The sequence below is a fragment of the Anomaloglossus baeobatrachus genome, chromosome 2 (genome assembly GCF_048569485.1).
Source record: "Anomaloglossus baeobatrachus isolate aAnoBae1 chromosome 2, aAnoBae1.hap1, whole genome shotgun sequence".
Taxonomy (NCBI): domain Eukaryota; kingdom Metazoa; phylum Chordata; class Amphibia; order Anura; family Aromobatidae; genus Anomaloglossus; species Anomaloglossus baeobatrachus.
In genome coordinates this window covers 337,077,397-337,098,713 of record NC_134354.1, presented here as the reverse complement: position 1 = coordinate 337,098,713, position 21,317 = coordinate 337,077,397, and the positions used below count along the sequence as shown (strand labels likewise).

At 41.7% G+C, this 21,317-nt stretch overlaps 1 protein-coding gene across 1 annotated transcript in view; it reads right to left on the bottom strand.

Moving 5' to 3' along the window:
• Window positions 1-504: 504 nt before the first annotated feature.
• LOC142291431 (forkhead box protein O6-like) overlaps window positions 505-21,317 on the bottom strand; it is a 198,409-nt gene continuing 177,596 nt past the window's right edge. The window contains exon 2 of the mRNA XM_075335949.1: window positions 505-4,818. Coding sequence (XP_075192064.1) covers window positions 3,439-4,818 — 1,380 coding nt within the window. The 3' untranslated portion in view covers window positions 505-3,438. The remainder of the gene's footprint in view (window positions 4,819-21,317) is intronic.

Here is a 21,317-nt window from a genome sequence, read left to right as displayed (position 1 = left end):
TCTTGCTGTAGTTTCGATATACTCAGTGTTTTATTTCCTTTGCTATTACTTTGAATGATAAACTTTGTCTAGTTGCACCTGCAGAAATGACTGACAACTTTCTATCTATACTATGCATAGGCAGAAAACTGCTAATGGAATGGGAATAGGACAGATTACCTGAATAAAAACATCCAGAGGCAATTCATAGGACAACAATGTCACTGGGAAAGGTAGCTGCTAGATGTCAACCCTCACCCCCTCTTAATTTCAGTCCTGAATGGTGGAGGGCGGCAGTGATACCCATAGCTTCTACATGGAAGGAGCTCATACATGACTATATAGCTATTAGGGATGATCGAATACCGCAAATATTAGGCAACGCCCATATTCGCCGAATAGGTCGCCACTATTCGATGATTTGCAAATATTCGATGCGCAATGTAAGTCTATGGGAAACCCAAATAGCAACTATTCGGGCTTCCCATAGACTTACATTGCGCATCGAATATTCGCATAGCGGTGAGCTATTCATCAGATATTCGCGAAGCTGAATATTGCTGAATATTTGTGATATTCGATCATCCCTAATAGCTATATATGGTACGAGCTCATACATGGCTATATAGCTATATATGGTAAGAGTTCATACCTGGCTATATAGCTATACGTGGTAGGAGCTCATACCTGGTTATATAGTTATACATGGTAGGAGCTCATACCTGGTTATATAGTTATACATGGTAGGAGCTCATACCTGATTATATAGCTATACATGGTAGGAGTTCATACCTGGCTATATAGCTATACATGGTAGGAGCTGTTGTAGCTGTTCTGTTTTGTCACAAGTCAGCTTATGGGATCACCAGTGAGGTCCTCTGAATTAGGCCTCTTCAGACCCTTCTATATCAGAGCTCATACCTGGTTATATAGCTATACATGGTAGGAGCTCATACATGACTATATAGCTATAAATGGAAAGGGCTCATACATGACTATATAGCTGTACATGGCAGGAGCTCATACATGACTATATAGATGTGCATGTTTGGAGCTCATACATGGCTATATAGCTATACATGGTAGGAGCTCATACATGGCTATATAGCTATGCATGGTAGGAGCTCATCATTGAGATGACCAGCAGAGCTGCAACAGATAAGAATAGGTTTTATCGAAAGTACAGAAATTACCCCAGTATGTGACACAGCGATTAAATTAGGTTCTCTGACTCTACTTCATACCACTATCAGATCAAATGAGGCAGCAAAACCTGATAACATTCTATTTAACCTTAATTTGTCATATAGGGTATTTTTTAAACATTTCATCAGCATTTTTAACTGAATAAATTCTGCTGGGGGTTTTTCCATAAAATTACCACACAAAAAAATAGTTATGCAATTCAATAATGATCACCACATGTGAACATACCATATTGAAATCAGAATTACTACATAAGAATAATGTAATTAATGTTAAAGTCCCTCTAATGTAAAAAGGAGATCGTGGGTGAACCACTCGCAATGCTTTTTATTTTTTCCAAAAAAATTGATTTATTTCAACATGTTTCGGAGACAGGCTCCTTCATCAGGAAAATTACAATTACATGGAGCACAATGCTGAAGGTATATATAGCAGTATAATTTTGAAAAAAGTACAAGACAACCGTGGTCAGCTGCAATCATATGTATTAGACAATAAATATAGAGCACAAGCAACTGAAATGTATGATACAAAGAAAGTGACTTGTAAAAAAATGATGAAAAATGTAATGCGATATAATATTAATAATAATAATAATAATAAAATTAGGTATGTGTAAAAGGAGAAGAACTCACAATGGAGTAGTGCATGTGTCTTTATCTAGTGAACTAGACCTTAAGTCTAACAAAAATAAAGGAGATAAAAAGAAGTGCTAGAAGTAACCAAATAACCAGGTATTGTGGAAGAAAGCTACATAGTGAAAAGTGGATACAACACGGCCTTGGGTGGTTCACCCACCATCTCCAGTTTACAGCTGTCATACCTGAGTCTGAGCAGCCATTTTTTCTTACATGTGTTCAGTTGGTTGTGGCCTCTATAACCTCACCAGGTGAGACTCTTCTCTGTATTATTTTCAAAATCTCTCCTTTAAGTCCCCATTGTGCTTGTTTTCATTCCTGTTCTTTCTTCCTTCTAATAACACAACTATGAAACCAACATCAGACTATTACCTTAATCTTAGGTACTTCATAACCCTCAACCCCAGGACAAAGGCCAAATGGGTTGTGTCTTGAAGAGTTCTTAATAAGGGATAAGTTATGGCAGTTAGTGATGCAGTGACTCATTTTCTTTTGACTTCTGCAATATTAAGGAATTCCTGACCAGAATTAAGAAATGCTGCTCCAGATCACTTATGATATGACTTAAGCTAGTGTTCTGGAAAGTGACACTGTATTTCTTATCTGTCATTATTTCAGTCACAGGCATCCAGACCAAGGCATCATTCAGATCTAAGCCTGGTAATACATCTAAAGATTTTTTGCCAAAACCCATGGACACAGCCATAATTCATGTAAGGAGAAATCTGAGCTAGTGTTGAAAACATTGAGTAGTCGTTATATGATAAGGTAATTCTAACCTTTTTCCACCAGGCTCTGAGCAGTGCTCTCTGCCTGTCTGTACTAATTTCCAATATATGTACCAACTTTCACAATTTCGGATGCCAATCACTTGAATTCATTGCACCACTTCACATAGTTATACATGTAGATGAAGTACTTTTAAGAAGAGAGTTGTCGAAGTTCATATGCTGGGCTGGCAGAAAATCCTTTTTTTCTTTCCTCCTTTTTGAGACTTGAGAATAAGAATTACCAGACAGGATGCAACAGTAGTATCATACATAAGATGTAGTCTAATGGTAAGATTAGCTCACACACCTTAAAAGGGACCCAGATAACGTTCTACCTTACTGATATGTAATGACATACACAACCCAACGTTATTCAAAAATGTTTCTAATACAAAGTGATAAATCGGATCTAAATTCTGGTATTGTGACATTACAAAATAAATAAACTGTCATGAATGCGCTTACCATAGTGCACAGGCGCTCTTGTCCTTTTTTTTGGGGAAACAAAACACTAAAATAATCACCCTTTTGAATAGATTTTTGCAGTAGGAACTAACTTGCCAAATTCAATCCAGAAAATGGTCAAACTTTTAGTTTTGTGCAAGATTGAACTTTGGAACAAAATATGACTGAGATGTAGATCTTGTAATGAGTTAAACTATAGTTTTATCCCACAACAGCTCTATAAACCTAATTATGTATTAATTTACCACCAAATGAGAGGAATGCTAAATTAAACCAATATGATATATCAACCAAACATTTACTTGTGTCAGATAAATCTGTCTGATTGCCTTGAAGAAAATGCCTTTAACCTAACATTGCAAACTGGCTTTTAATGTTATTTAACCTTGTACCCAGCTTTGATTTGCAGGCTGTGCTGTGGCAGCCATATTGAATCCTCCTTGTGGTGGCAGAGCTGAGTCAAAGTTGAAGTCCATCTCGTCATTGTCCATAAAGTCATTGAGAATGATGGATTCCACATCACATTCTAAAGTACCATTGAACATATCTAAGTCTAAGTCTGTTGGAAATCTGTCCTGATTGTATACTTGGGGATGGTGATGATGATGATGGTGGTGGTGGTGGTATGCCCCTTGGTATGGCCCTTCCAGTAGGCTTCCGTGTCCACCTTGACTATTGAAGTAAGAGTGATGTGGAACAGATGATAAGCCACAGGATTCAGAATTTATCAGTCCACTTGAACTAGCTAAGGCACTGTTATTAACAGAGCAGTGATGGTTGAGAGTGGGTGGGTGATAGAGGTTGTGGCTTTTTATTAAACTGGCAGAGTAGGGCACTTGTCCTGAGTCACAATTGTTTAGCATGCCTGTGTTCTGCCTATGGTTACGCTGTGGCCCCAGCATAGAGGGTATACCTGGATCACTCTGCACAACACCTTCTTTATGTCCATAGGACATGGCAGTGAGGAGATCCTGGAGGGATGAATTCCTATATGTGCTGCCTGGAGAGAAAGCAGCTTGTTTGTTTTCTTGGATTGTCTGCATGGGTAACCGTCTCATCATTCCCATAGCTGGCTGACTATAAACTGTGCCGCAAAAAGCATTAGAGCTGTTGCCTAAAGTGGGACACTTAGAGGTGAATGAGAATCCAGGGCTACGTTGTCGTAGAACAGCAGCAGAGTTTACACTATAACCATCCTGGAGCTCATCCAGTAAATGATCTGAAAGCCCTTCACCCATACCTATGGTACTACTTAATTCGGTGAGTCGTGGCATTTCAACTGAACAGCGGGCATTTGGAGATAGGGCACTAGATGGGCTGGGGTACATGAGAGGAGAAGAAGGTGTAACCTCATCATCGTCCAGGTCATCTGGCTCATCGTTTCCCAAAATAGGTGAGAGCCTTCCACTCATATTCCCTGCCACAGGGTTGGTTCTGTTATGAAAATCAGCCCAAACATCAAAATCATCACTAGTGTGAGAAGATGGGCTTTCAGACCACTTTGCTTGTTGAGAAGAAGGGCTGCCTTCTACCGTTGGCTCTGGTGCACTCTGCACCTGTTGCTGTTTCTTCTTTCCCGCTTTGCCCTTTATCCTTAAAAATTTTCCACTTGTGCTGTCCATAGAAGCTGCTCGCCTCCGTGGAGTTTTTCCTGTCTTTCCACCTTCCGGGTTTAACATCCACCAAGAACTCTTTCCCGTTCCTTCATTTTGAACACGGATAAAGCGTGTATGTAGGGAGAGATTATGTCTGATGGAGTTCTAAAAGGAAAAAAGAAAAAAAGTTTAGAGGAAAAATGCACAACCTTACGTGTATTCATTTATCCCATTAATCACCAGTGACACAAATGTATTATATAAGCAATATGGCTGCTCTTTTCTAAATCTCCTGGATACCAACATTCTATATGCTATATATTGTAAGATCATGTGTATGATATTATAGCTGATTGTTTTACATACAATTAAGACTAGAAAACACAGATTTCATTTACATTATTTCACATTAAAGAGGTTTTTCACCTTTAGAAAAATCTGCATATTTCTCCTGCCTATGATGGGGAAATGAGATGACTTGAGCGCTAACAAGATTCTTATGCCCTTCTTTGCTGTCACCATAATGCCTTTCTACCATTGACCTGAGCAGCCATGTCCCCCAGTTTGGTTCATAATGATACTAAAAGCATCAACCAAAGTCTATTTTTTATTTTTAAATTAAGGCAAATATTAAGATAATTTTGACCAGAAATCTTCGTCAGTCTAAGTTGTTATGAAATCAATACAAGAGCCACAAATAGCTATATGTAAAATTCAACTCTTTATCTTCATAAATGTAATAACATATTGAAAGCAAAGAAATAATCTGCTAAATAAAAAAAAACATGTAAAGGGGATTTCCCACAAAAAACATTTACCCCCCATCCATTTGATATATGATAAATGTACAATTGCTGGAACCCCCCACAAGATTTGCAGTCCAAAGACCCCCAATCCATTTCACTGAATAGAGATGTGGTTGACCATGTCGCCATGAGTATGGGACCATGCTGCAGTTTCGTAAACAGGCAGTGTAGGGAAAACTATGAAGGGGTGCAACATGAAATCAGCACTGTATTCTCAGAATCGGTTGAGAGTGCAAAGGTTAGACCCTCAGGAATGGTCAGAACATTTTGCAGACAGTTGTAGCGAGTACAGAGTGTAGTCAAGCGCGTTTAGATACTGTTTGCCTAGGACACGCTTATAAGGAAATACATCTGACAAAGTCTTTGGTACAAAGTCAATAAGGTGTTTATGCCAAAATTCTGGAGTAAAACACCTCAAAAAGTTGCAAAATTTTGCATCTCTTGGCATGTCCACTCCTGTCCTGACAACCTATGCCAATATGGGTGCAGCACGGGCAGGATGAGGCATGGCGAAGCCCACTTGTCAAATTCACAACTTTAATGGAGAAACTCACGCTAGAAATATCCTCTAGTCCCTCTGTCAGGTGTGTAACCACTTTTAAGATACGCTTAATTCATTAAGTGGCAACAACTTCATAATGAATTACGTGCATCTAATTCTAGCAGTCTTGTATGCAAAATACCAGACTTAATGAATCAAGGCTTATATTTGAGGAGTTTTTTACATCCTATAGGCCAAACATTCACATTTAACATAATGTTAAGTTTGACATTTTTACCACATCAGATTTTTGTATGAAATGTATATTTTTTTAACATTTTTGTCAATAATTTTTTTTAATAACACAATTTGTATTAAAATTAAAAATGAGAAATCTCTTCATTTTAACGTTGGCCACTGGCTATTCTACACTCCTGCTTCTTGTTCTTTCAGGAAATTCACATGTACATTAGCAGCAATAAACAGACTCACACCCTATCTTTTGTACTGAAGCACCTAATGAGCGTGTGCAAAGGTCACTGTAAAGGCGAGGCAGCAGGGGGAGCTGTGAAAAGACGTATTTCTAACAGCTGTGTATAGAGGTGATTTCTGTCATTGTAATTCTGTCTGGGATGATAAGGAAACTGATGTAAACTCATCCTAAAGAGGCAAGAAATCTGTGTATAAAAATGAAAATTGCAAGATTTCAAATGTTTCCTTTTTTTAATACTGATCGTAATATGAAGAAGAAAAAAAGAATTTCTTAAAATATTTGAAAAATATATTTACACCAATGCCAGATTTAAAATAGGGGATCTTCTGATGATACATCGTCCTTTGAATACACTGTGTGCAGAATTATTAGGCAAAAGAGTATTTTGATCACATGATAATTTATACATATTGTCCTATTCCAAGCTGTATAGGCTTGAGAGCCAACTACCAATTAAGTAAATCAGGTGATGTGCATCTCTGTAATGAGGAGGGGTGTGGTGTAATGACATCAACACCCTATATAAGGTGTGCTTAATTATTACGCAACTTCTTTTCTTTTGGCAAAATGGGTCAGAAAAGAGATTTGACGGGCTCTGAAAAGTCCAAAATTGTGAGATGTCTTGCAGAGGGATGCAGCAGTCTTGAAATTGCCAAACTTTTGAAGCGTGATCATTGAAGCATTTCATGGCAAATAGCCAACAGGGTCGCAAGAAGCGTGTTGGGCAAAAAAAGGAGCAAAATAACTGCCAATGAATTGATGAAAATCAAGCGTGAAGCTGCCAAGATGCCATTTGCCGCCAGTTTGGCCATATTTCAGAGCTACAACATTACTGGAGTACCAAAAAGCACAAGGTGAGCCATACTCAGGGACATGGCCAAGGTAAGGAAGGCTGAAAAACTACCATCTTTGAACAAGAAACATAAGATAAAACGTCAAGAGTGGGCCAAGAAATATCTTAAGACTGATTTTTCAAAGGTTTTATGGACTGATGAAATGAGAGTGACCCTTGATGGGCCAGATGGATGGGCCAGAGGCTGGATCAGTAAAGGGCAGAGAGCTCCACTCAGACTCAGACGCCAGCAAGGTTGAGGTGGGGTACTGGTATGGGCTGGTATGATTAAAGATGAACTTGTGGGACCTTTTCGGGTTGAGGATGGAGTGAAGCTTAACTCCCAGACCTACTGCCAGTTTCTGGAAGACAACTTCTTCAAGCAGTGGTACAGAAAGAAGTCGGTATCATTCAAGAAAAACATGATTTTCATGCAGGACAATGTTCCATCACATGCATCCAACTACTCCACAGCGTGGCTGGCCAGTAAAGGTCTAAAAGATGAAAAAATAATGACATGGCCTCCTTGTTCACCTGATCTGAACCCCATAGAGAACCTGTGGTCCCTCATAAAATGTAAGATCTACAAGGAGGGAAAACAGTACAACTCTCGGAACAGTGTCTAGGAGGCTGTGGTGGCTTCTGTACGCAATGTTAATCATAAACAGATCAAACAACTGACAGAATCTATGGATGGTAGGCTGTTGAGTGTTATCATAAAGAAAAGTGGCTATATTGGTCACTAATTTTTTGGGGTTTTGTTTTTGCATGTCAGAAATGTTTATTTCTAAATATTGTGCAGTTATATTGGTTTACCTGGTGAAAATAAACAAGTGAGATGGGAATATATTTCGTTTTTATTAAGTTCCCTAATAATTCTGCACAGTAATAGTTACCTACACAAACAGATATCCTCCTAAGATAGCCAAATCTAAAAAAACCCACTCTAACTTCCAAAAATATTAAGCTTTAATATTTATGAGTCTTTTGGGTTGATTGAGAACATAGTTGTTGATCAATAAAAAAATCATCTCAAATACAACTTGCCTAATAATTCTGCACATGGTGTAGACCTCTTTAGGCCAGGGCATTTTACAGGCTAGCAATGAACTACTGAACAGCGGGATATTAGATAATCTCAACTTAATGAACATGTGTCTTTTACGTTTATTTAGCCTTAGGTTGATAATTAATCAATGATCTTCAGAAGCAGTGCTAAACTTCAATATGTAGGCACCAATTCATCAAGGCATTTTTCTAGCATAAAGCTCCTTGAAATTTTGTGACTTACAACGTTTATATACTAGTCGCAGCCATATCCACCAAAGTAAGCCGAACTGTGGCGGGATGGGGTGAAGTGAAGTCTGTCCATCAATTTTATCACAATATGCCCCACAAAAGAGGCATAAATTAAACCAGAAATGTACGACAATCCCGAGATGGAATAACATTTTGGTTGGAGGTGCACACCAGTTTTAAGATACACCAAAATCATTAAGAGGGGTGCGCCTCTTAATTTGACGCATCTTACTCTAGCTCACCTTTCATTGAGACTGACATACAAAATGCCAGTCTTAATGAATCCGGGCCGTAGCATCTTTAATTATATCTAAACTAAAGTTTTGCAGCAATAGGAGGTGGTGAGCCAGAGATAATTACTTGCTAATTAGCTTTTTTGTTACATTATCAGGATCTGCGTCTTACAGTAGGACATTATGCGTAAGCAAAGCATGTGTCTTATGACTAAATGACATTTGATATCTATAAATTTGAATTTCATGCTTTGGAAACTAACAATATTATTTAAAAGATTAAAATATATCAGTGGCTTAAAGAAGCTTTGACAAAAAGAGGACCTCTCACTAGATTGTTTAAAATAAACTGAGTACATCCTCCAATTTTTATTTTTCTTCTGTATCCCTCCATTCCACAGGTATGCCACTGGTAATAATGATGCAAATTTTCCTGTCAAACCCATGGCGGATAGAATTTCTCTATGGGCATGTGTTGGGGTTTTTTTCGCTTCTGTGACGCTGGCCAATGAAAACATGGCCATGCCAACAGAGAACTTCAGTGCTGTATACTCTGTTGGGTTGAAGGGAAAATTTGTATCTTTAGGGGGGACATAATTTAAGAATGGAGAGGCACAGAAGAAAAAAAAAATTCCAGACATGGTGGAAAAAAACAATTGGAGGAGGTACTCCGCCAATGACAAAACCTGCTAACAGAACCTCCTTAAAAAGGTCCTTTTCATGCATTCTTTTAACTTGAGTGCAAAATAATGTAAAAGAAAAGACCCTAATTCACTTACTTGACTGCTTGCTGAAGCTTTTACAAAACAGAGTTTTTACTAGAAGAATATTACTGAGATGATTAGCAAACCTGTAGTCCTCATTATTTATAACAGGTGAAATAAGTATTGAACACGACACCAATTTTCCAAGTACAAGTGCATCTCAATAAATTAGAATATCATCAAAAAGTTAATTTATTTCAGTAATTCAATACAAAAAGGGAAACACATATATTATATAGAGTCATTACACACAGAGTGATCTATTTCAAGTGTTTATTTATGTTAATGTTGTACTGCAGTTATCCCGGGTGCTTGTGCTCCTTTTTCTACTACGCTTATTCCATCCACTCAACTTTTTATTAATTTGCTTGGATACTGCACTTTATGAACAGCGAGCTTCTTTAGCAATGACCTTTTGTGGCTTACTCTCCTTGTGGAGTGTGTCAATCACTGCCTTCTAGACATCTGTCAAGTCAGCAGTCTTCCCCATAATTGTGTAGCCTACTGAATCAAACTAAGGGACCATTTTAAATGCTTAGGAAGCCTTTGCAGGTGTTTTGTGGTAATTATGCAAATTGTCTGAGATAATGACTTTTGGGTTTTCATTGACTGTAAGTTATAATCAAAAACATTAACAGAAATAAACACTTGAAATAGATCATTCTGTTTGTAATGACTCTATTTCTATTACGCAAAAGCCAAGCGACACTACTCTGTCCTCCTCCTCCTGGACCTGTCCTCTGCCTTTGGCACAGTAGACCATTCCCTTCTTCTACAGATTCTCTTGTCTCTGGGCATCATAGACTTGGCGCTATCTCCTCATACTTAACCAACCGAACTTTCAGCATCTCCAACTCTCACACCACTTCCTCATCTCATTCCCTATCTCTCGGTGTCCCCCAAGGTTCAGTTCTTGTAACCCCTGCTGTTCTCCATCTACACTTTCGGCCTGGGACAGCTCATAGAGTCACATGGCTTTCAGTATCATCTCTATGCTGATGATACGTAGATCTACCTTTCTGGACCTGACATCACCTGCCTACTAATCAGAATCCCACAATGTCTGTCTGCTGTTTCATCCTTTTTCTCTATTTGATTCCTAAAACTGAACATGGACAAAACAGAATTTATTGTTTTTCCTCCTCCTCACTCAACCCCCCCACCTGACATATCCATCAATGTCAATGGCTGCTCTCCAGCCCACATGATCACTGCCTGAAAGTAACTCTAGACTCTGATATCTCTTTCAAGCCACACATCCAAGCCCTCTTCACCTCCTGCCGCCTCCAACTCAAAAATATTTCCCGGATTCGTACATTCCTTTCCCAAGAGGCTGCAAAAAACCCTAGTACATGCTCTTATTATCTCCCGCCTGGATTATTGCAACCTCCTGCTCTGTGGCCTCCCTTCTAACAGTCTCGCCCCCCTACAATCTATTCTAAACTATGCTGCCCAGCTAATCCACCTGTCCCCCCGCTACTCCCCGACCTCTCCTCTCTGCAAATCCCTTCACTGGCTTCCCATTGCCCAATGACTCCAGTTCAAAACACTAACCATGACATACAAAGCCATCCATAACCTGTCTCCTCCCTACATCTGTGACCTAGTCTCCCGGTACTTATCTGCACGTAACCTTCGATCCTCACAAGATCTCCTTTTCTATTCCCCTCTCATCTCCTCTTCCCACCATCACATCCAAGATTTCTCCCGTGCCTCCCCCATACTCTGGAATGCTCTGCCATAACATATCAGACTCTCGCCTACCTTGACAAGCTTCAAAAGGAACCTGAAGACCCACCTCTTCTGACAAGCCTACAACCTTCCGTAACCCTCAGTCTGATATAGCGCCGCACAACCAGCTCTGCCCTAACCTACTGTATCCTCACCCATCCCTTGTAGACTGTGAGCCCTCGAAGTCAGGCACCTCTATCCTCCTGTACCAGTCTGTGCCTTGCATTGTTTATGATTATTTTACTTGTCTCTATTATGTATACCCCTTTCACATGTAAAGCGCAATGGAATAGATGGCGCTATAATAAATAATAATAATAGTAATAATAATAATAGTATGTGTTTCCCTTTTTGTATTGAATTACAGAAATAAATTAACTTTTTCATGATATTCTAATTTATTGAGATGCACTTGTATATATATATATATATATATATATATATATTCACTGATGAGCAAAAGTGTAACGATGTTTTGAACTTTTTGACTATCAAGCACCATATCTCCCCATCCACTACAGCATTGAGCAGGAGACTACCTTCATTTTGTTGACAATCATCTTGGCTGTCTCATAGATAGACTAAGAACCAATCCAGGATAGAAAAGGCAGCAACACCGTACCTTCATTCATGTTTTTTTTATTTTTTATGTTACATGTGGGTCAGGTACAGCATAGGGCGGAGGTGAGGAGAGGTAAATGCCTCTCCTCACCTCCCCCCTATGCTGTACCCGACCCACATGTAACATAAAAAATAAAAAAAACACGAATGAAGATACGATGTTGCTGCCTTTTCTATCCTGGATTGGATCTTAGTTTATGGACTTTTCATTTGGATGCTGCACCTGTACACTCCGTGGCCTGGAAATGATCCGTGTATAGCGACCGATCAGGAGGATTAGCAGTGCCCGGTGAATCTTACTGTTATCTCACACATAGACTTGACCTGCAACTATTTAGCATATGATTAGTTATGCAAACTGTCATGTCACTGCATTGTTACTGTTTTATTCCAGGTGTTTGAAAAATCTTTTTCTTTATGTATACTACAAATTACAACCTGTTCTCATATTTCCTAATCAGATCAGGAACAAAGTAGATGTGGAACTGTTACTGCGCTGCTGAAGATATGACATAAATCCAGGTAAGTTGAATGAAGGTGTCACCCCACTTTTTCATCAGGAAGTCAACCAAAATAACCGTATTTCCTGATAAAGAAGTGGGGTGACACTTTGAAACTTGTTGAATAAAATTACATTTATTCAACTTTCTTGGATTTATGTAATATTTTCAGCAGCACAGTAATAGTTCCACATCTACTTTGTTCCTGATCTGCTTCAGCTTTCTTAGCACGTGGACTCTGCAGCAGCTGACTACTAGCTTTAATTCTGGTTGCATGACACACAATCCCATACGGTGAGCATATTCTCTTATTACTCTTATATGTCCGTTAGGTAAGACCCTATTGTGCTTTCTCCCTTCATCTTTTATCCATATTTCCTAATAGCTCAGTGTGTTATTAGTTTGATTCCCAAACAAAACCTCACTGGTTCAAATCGAGGAGCAGCCATGAAGATTTCCCAAGAAAAGAGAAACAGCATCATCCAGGTCATCAATAGTGGTCTTTTGGCCAAGAAAATTGGCAAACTGCACAGTTGTAGTGCCATGAAAGCTAGAAGAATATGAAATGAAGTCCATCCATCCTGACCCAGATCCCAAAGGTTCGTCTGAATGTGACAATGTTTGGGCCACCTTCCTTGCCATAGCTCCTGATCAACCCTGGTCTAGTGGTCCCCTTCCCTCCACACAGGAGAGGGCCAGGATAGGAGTGGTTAATCTCACACAAATAAACAGACAGAGGAAAACCAAAACAAAAACTCACAGCAATGCCTCTCAGAGGTATAGATAATACGTGATCAGGAAAAAACTAAAGGAAGGGAGGACGTAATCAGACAAGAAGAATATTTCCACAAGACACCATACACCTTAGAGAAATTCACCAGCAACTGGATAACAGAGCACAAGAACTGGGATCATATAAAGCTGTCATTGGCATGGGAAACCAGGCTCCACCATCTTAAAAAGGTGACTGTGATATGTCTCATGCAACATGTGACTCAAGCAGCAATCTGCAGGCTAGCAGAAATTAACTCCTACAAGTCCTATTGCTAACAAGAGTACAGCCAGTTGATGCTCGAACTTGTCTGTGCAACTCCAAAACAGCATCATGTGGAGTGTCCAACTGTGCTGTGTGAGCAGATGTAGTCCTGACACTCAGTGAGTTTTGAACCAGACACCGTGTGACAGTATCTCTCCCTCTACAAGGGGCCTCTAAACATTCAGAACTAGGTCTAACTAGATGACGGCGATGGAATGCCCTAACAAGACGCTCTGCATGGACACCAGCAGCAGGCACTCAAGTCCTTTCCTCAGGACCATAACTCTAATAATGAAGCGGTACTGTGGCTCGATACCTGGAACTCCAAAGAACCATCAACAAAGTCCGAAGGTGGGGGAACAGGAAGAGGAGTTCCTGAACCCACAAACTTCTTTAACAGAAATTTATGGAAGACATTGAGGATTTTATATGAGCATGGTAAGGCCAGATGGAAAGACAATGGGTTGATGACAGCCGTAAATATGAATGGACCGGTGAAGCAAGGACCTAACTTAAGTGAGGGTGCCTTAAGCTTAATGTTCTTTGTGGATAGCCCCATCAGATCGCCCACACAAAGGTTCACAGTCAACCAGACGCTTCTACCTAGGGTCCATGTTAAGCAAGTGTTGCTGAGCTTTTCCCATGTAGAAGATAATGCAGAGCCCAATTGGTCCACTTTGATTAGCCCAAAAGAGTGCTCTTTAAGAAAAGTACAGAACTGGGGATGGTGACCATAAATACAAAAAATGGAAACATAGCAGAGGACTCAGGGGGCTGATTATTGGTAGCAAATTCAGCCAGAGGAAGGAATAAAGTCCACTCCTCTTTATTACAAACAAAACAGCGTAAACACTGCTCCAAGTTTTGATCCTGACACTTACTGAAAAATAACATCAGCTGGTTCAACTGTATTAACTATCCATGTTATTTTTGAACTTTATACAACCCCCATTAACTTGAAGATGTCTACCTATGCACAGTGTGTGGGTTAGGTTACAGAACTCCATGGCTTCTTTAATGCCAAGCATGGTGAGCTCCTAAATATAAACCCAACCGATATCTCAAAAAAACACTAAAGAATAATGCAAATTACGAGTAACAAACAGTGTATAAATGGAGAGAACACCATAGCCAATGGGGCGGAAAGGTATAAGAAATCAAACCCCTCACATCCCAAAGAAGCACTGATAACTGATGGTGAGTGCCTAAAGGCTGACATTTCAGACCAGTAGTATGGTCATGCTGCTATTTTGGCATCAGAGACAGCTGTAGCATTGGGGGAGCCCAGAGGAACTGAAACTGGTTGGATACAAACAGCATGCAAGCGCGTGCATCTTCATTAAAAAAAAATAGCCACCTCTTATAGACTACACAGGTAGTCTTGGCCTAGACAGTGAGCAGTAAACTATAAAAGTATTCTTGAGAAAGGAGAGGATTTTTAATAAAAGATAAATTTAAAATTTTCTTGGTTTTACCCAGTTAAGAAGTTGATACAACAAATTTAAAGTAATAGGTGGATTGCAATACCAAGACGCTATCAAATTTGGAGTTAGGAACAAACTTATTGCAAAATTCAAATATATGAATGGACAGAGTGGTGATCTTTCTAACCATTTTTTTAAACCTAGCCCTGCATTGATGACAAAGGGGTAACCTCTGTTCTAGACGAACTGTTTCATCATCACAGACAATGATTATTTACTGCATGAGCTGAAGGCTCATACTCTCTGTCATATTGTCACAATGACTCTGGGATAGTGGGGAACCGGGGCCCCTAAGCTGACCCTCAAGCTAGGGGGCCCTATGCTATCCCTATTCTCAGGGATACCACTAATAGTGGGGATTCTTGAGTCTCCTTCCTGGTCCTGCTCCTGACCAGTCCTGATCTGTTTCCTCCCACCAGGGAAGGACGGGACAGAAGTGTTTTGAAAGCCAAAGATATAGACAAACAAGGGAAAAAACAAAACTCTGTCACACAGCACATACACACATAGAAAAAGACAATAAGAGATTCAGGAGGAAACTCAAAAGAAGGAAGGAACCTACAAAACAAAAGAGGTAAACTTACACAACCACAACAAGTAAATATTACAATATTCATCAGAGAATCTGGGACATCACACCTTACAAACCAACATAGAAACTAAAGCTGACATGGATAGAACATTTCACCCAGCTTAAATAGAATTGGAGCAGCTGCGATTGGCCTCCCCAATCAGACTAGCAGAGATTAACTCTTGCTAGCCTGCCTATCATTTAGCACACAGCAGGTTGATGCCCAAATCTGCCTGTGTTGATCCAGACACCAGAGAAACCATTGGGCGTATTGTCAGAATCTGCAATGTGAACAGCACCCGACTCCACCATGACAGTCGGCAAAGTTTATGCAAAACTCTGTGTGACACATATATCATAATGTATGAGTCACTAAACAAGCTCAAGGAGTGTCTGATGTATTTCTATGTAAATATAATATTACATTGTTACATCTCGTGGCTCTCCTGAGGCAAGGACTGAGGCAGTCTCCCATTCCTTGCCTGCCACAAGCACTCCTGCTCAGCAGCGCCGAAGGTCTGCCAGACTGCGCAGTGTGCAGGAGATACCTTCTCAGAGAGGCAGCAGAAGGGTGACACCTAGTGGTTCTCCTGTTACAAGGAGTGAAGCGGTCACCCATTCCTGGCCTGCCGCAGACTCTCCTGCTCAGCGGCCCCGAAGGTCTGCGAGGCTGCGCAATGTGCAGAGGTTTACTGCTCAGGGAAGCAGTGAGATTCCCGTTATCTCTCCACATTGTGAGACCGAGGATCCCGCCTCTATTTCCCAGAGGCAGGAGGGTGAGCATGTGCAATGCGTGGTGGGTCCTGATTCGCTCACTGACGTCACACGGCTTGATGACAAGGCTGGTGACGTGGTGAATCCTGACTGGCCAGGCTGGGACGTCGTGGACCCTGATTGGGTCACGTCCGTCATCTCCGCCTCGCGCCCGCCCTCGGGTGGAGCTGCACCTCCTTAAAAGCTCCCCCTGCCATCATGGCGGCGCGCGACCGTCCTTCTATGTTTGGATGTCTGGCAGCGTGCTGCCACGCCACTGCTCAGGCATTACTGTCTCTTGTGGGCTTGGCCCTTGCTGCTCCGGCAGTACCTCGTTTGCAGGCCGTGTTCCTGCCTTGCTGCTCCGGCAGTACCCCCGTCAACAGGCCGTGTTCCTGTCCCAGGTGAGCTCCTCAAGTCTCCATTGGACTCACCTGGTTATTGAAAGCACACGTGCGTGGGCACCTCTGTGCTACCCTCGTGCCATATTCTCGTGACTTCCACTGGCACACGTGCGTGGGCACCTCTGTGCTTCCCCGTGCAACAGGTACACCGAGCCGTGAGATCTGTGCCATACAACCCTCACGGGTTAGGGCAGATCGGTGTACATAGATCGTCTGTGACATTCCAGACGATCGCTAGCAGCAACCCGCTCACTCTTCACCCACCATAGCGGCGGTCCCTTACACCGCACAGTGGACCTTGACCGGCGGAAGCAGTCCATTTCCCATCTTGGCACGCTTCCCCGGGTCCCCCTCGTAACATTACATGGTATGCATATTAGATGATTATGATAGGACATTGACTCAGAGAACTTGTATGATTGCCATATTTGGAGATGGAAAGGAATTTGTCCCTAATATAGGGCAATTAGAATCTGACCTATTGGGTTTTGCCTGCCTCTGGATCGTCTTTTAATCAATTAATCAAAAGTGAAGAGAAATAAGGGTGCTGTTAGCATTGTTTCCTGGAAAGACAATTACCTACTTTCCAGGACATCCCTCCTGACAGCACCACACGAGCAATACCACTTTATATTTACTGGGGAGAGGGACTACAGCCTGAAGAACGTTACTCCTGAAGGCAGTTTGTTGATTGGATGAAATGGAGTCTGTAATATCTGCAGAAAGTATGACAACTGAACTAAGTAGCCGCATTGTAAATTTGACCTACTGAAGCCCCTGCTTTTTAGCCCACGATATGAATACTGGATGGGTTGAATGTGTTCTGATACCTTGAGGAGAGCAGTTGTTGCAATATTGTATGCTTCCAAAATAGACATTTTCAACCACCTAGCAAACCGTTTTTTCAAAGTTGTCTTTCCTTTGTTCTTTTCCTTTTATAGGACTTTGACTCTTTCCGCATGGTTTCGTGGCCTCTGAGAATGACTGCTCTTCTGACATCAACAGAATGGAACCATTCCTCAATTGGATTATAAGGAATCTGATAGAAAGAAGTACTATTTCCTGATTTCTGTGGTACCAAATTTGGGGTAAATGCAAGGTCTATCCTGAGGATAATTCTATCATCCAATATTTTGAGGTAGGGTTCTTTTATTGAAAGAGCCTGAATCTAAGCCATTCGTCTAGCTGCTGTTATGGCTACTTGGAAGGAAATCCTCAGGGAAATCCAAGTTAGGTCAGCTTGAAAATCTTTTCATCCACGGATGATCTGTCAGAGAAATTCCAAAGGAACTGTTGAACGAAAATGTCTACTATGAGAAAGCTGGAGTTAAGACCCCTTTTCATATTTCCTAAAGGAAATCCAAAATATTTGGGGATTGGAGGAGGAACACAATACCAACTGCAAAACTTTTTCCAGACCTTGCAATATATGGTTAGTGTTAACTTCCTTCTACTACCGTATGTTGCATAGTACATATGATCGCATCGGAAACCCATTTACTTTTTAGGATTTCCCTTTCAGGATCCATGCTGACAATTTTAACTTTTGAATGTTCACATGTACTATAGAGGCCTGGGACAAAAGATTCTCCTTCAGAGGAAGAAACAATGAATGACTTTCCTAAGGTGAGCTACTCTTAGGCCAATATGGAAAAATCCTGATAACTCCAGCTGGACTCTTTGATTTTTTTTAGCATTGTCAGAATCGAAAAAAAGGAAAGGAAGGAAAGGTATACAGTCATATGAAAAAGTTTGGGCACCCCTATTAATGTTAACCTTTTTTCTTTATAACAATTTGGGTTTTTGCAACAGCTATTTCAGTTGCATATATCTAATAACTGATGGACTGAGTAATATTTCTGGATTGAAATGAGGTTTATTGTACTAACAGAAAATGTACAATCCACATTTAAACAAAATTTGACAGGTGCAAAAGTATGGGCACCCTTATCAATTTCTTGATTTGAACACTCCTAACTACTTTTTCCTAACTTACTGAAGCACTAAATTGTTTTTGTAACCTCATTGAGCTTTGAACTTCATAGGCAGGTGTGGAGACACGGGGCTCAGTGGGTGCTCTCGTCCACTAAAACCCGCCGCCTTTAGAAAGACAGCGTGGCTCAGGGCTCATCCCAACTGAACGCCGGCCTCCTTAACCGTGGGCGTAACACTACTCAGACAACACAGGGTGAGGGAACCACAATAATTAGACTTTATTGGATCCCCAAACAATTAACGGCACATAGCACATAACCAGCAAAACACAAATGTAACAGGCAACAGAGTCTCATCCTTCCGCTGGCTCACCAGGGATTTAGAATGTCCATGACTCACAGGTTCCAGGGCTACTTACTCCAATCCAGCAGCACCCCGCTTTCGGCGGGCACCCACCGTGACTGGAATAACGCCAGATTTAGGAAGCTGTGTGAGGTCTGCAAAGTCTGTACCCAGGTGACCAGATTGTCCCAACCTGAGTGTCCTTCTTAGGTAGTCCTGGTATGATGATCTAATCCTGGCAGCCGGGGTCAAAATCCCTAGGCTGTGGATATGGTCTCCAACCGGAACCGGAGTCCCTAGATTGAAGCCATAAGATATCCTGATCCTCTAGTCAGCTCCAAAGAGCTTAGACTGGATCCATCAGCATCCATCAACAACCTGGTCCCTTTTATAGCCACAGCCTTCCACTTGGATACACTGCATCCTCATCGATTGGTTGGACAAGAGCGCCTCTCCCATTGGATGAATCTCAAGCTGCATGGACAATGTTCATCCAAATGATGTCTACAGAAAGACTGAGGGTATACATGTAGTCTGGGAGTCACCGACTAGACAATGGCTACTAAGGTAATCACATTAGCAATACACAACTACAATACAATGATTACTGGAAAAGTCTGGAGAAACAATACGTCTGGCTTTCAGTAGCCAACACAATTACATGAGTCCAAAAGAGTCTTGTAAAAACAATGAGGGACTTATCCCCCGTCTATAAACAATCTATCATCCTGTCTGGGTGAATGTTAAGAAACTTTAACCCATGAGAGTCCATGTCGTCACATTCCTCCCCCTTCTTAATATTAGCCAGACATGATAGGCTTCCGATCATCCTTCTCCTCTTGACGGCATTGTCCTTTTAATGGTGAGGTCAGCAACAGAGGCTCGCATCTATACACCTCTCCCTGATTACCTCCCCCAAGTTGAGCAGCCATATTGTGGACAAGCACTAAGGTGGGGTCCATGAGTTGGGCCTGCACAAATCTCCCACTTTCAATCCTCCCCCAGTCAATAGCCACAGTGTGGTTAGGCTTACTCACGGTTCTTGGCTCAGAAGTGGATGATGGAGACCGGGAATGCAAACCATCTCTGGAAAAGATGTTAGAAAGATCCACATCAGGGTCCTGCTTGGCTTGGAGGTGGATGATGGCTGCTTCAAACTGACTGGATAGTCCTTGTCCTAGGTCATTCTCCAAAATGACTGGTGTGAGCAGGTAATTCACAAGCCCCACTTTCACTTCCCTTTGAGTGGTATCCGAAACAACAGGCTTGGTGGGGCCATCTATGGACCCCACTTCAACTTCCTCCTGGCTAGTCCCCGAAACAACAGGTGTGGGGAGGCTGTCCATAAACTCCATATGGACCTCTTCCTGGTCAGACCCCAAGGTAACTGGTGTGGGGACGGTGTTCATAAGCTCCACATCAGCCTTGCTCTGATTAGTCTCCACAATGACAGGTGTGGGGAGGCTGTTCACAAGTCTCACATCAACCTCTCCCTGGTCCTTTCCCGAAATAACTGGTGTGGGAACGGTGTCCATAAGCTCCACATCAGCCTTGCTCTGGTCAGTCTCCAAAATGACAGGTATGGGGAGACTGTTCACAATCCCCACATAGATCACTTCCTGGTTGGTCCCCAAAATACCAGGTGTGGGGAGGCTGTCCACAAGCTCCACCTCGACCTCTTCCTGGTCAGTCCTTAGGTCCAACTGCACACATGCCAGAGGAATGTCTGAGCGCTGGCCCTCAGCCAGGGAGATGGATAATTGGGAATCTGGTACAGGGTCTTCTGGGGAAACAATAACTGGGCTTAGCAGGGTAATGGAGGAACCAGTGTCTCGTAGTCCCTGGCTCTTGACCGGCTGAGCTGGTAGATGGGCTCCAAGCATGCAGCCTCGGTTTTAGAGACAATCTTTATCTATATGTCCATGGCGCCCACATGTATAACAGCGCCATAGATTGGGCAAGTCACAGGCCCTGTTTGTAGTCCTTTGTTTTGGCGCAGCTTCTGCTGGGTAGCGGGACCATCCTTCTCAACCGGCTGGTGTTAGCAGTACTGCAGCTGGAATCCCATAAACATATTCCAGAACATAAGCCTCTTCTCTTGAGGATCTAGGCCCAAATGCATCCAACAACGCTGTGGCTTGGGCCATTTTGGACAAAGTTGATTCCCGATTGTCACTAGATCCATGATGAGGCACATAGTTTAAATCCTCTGGGTCAATATCGGCGGGATCCTCATCGTCCTCTGCATCATTCTGGGCATCCCAATGGACTAATTTCTGGATCAAGTCTGACCGAGTCTCAGCATTCCAGTAGATAATCTTTCGCCTCTGGCACAGATCCTGTAGCATCCATTTACTGCAGCAGTCGTAACTCCTCTCT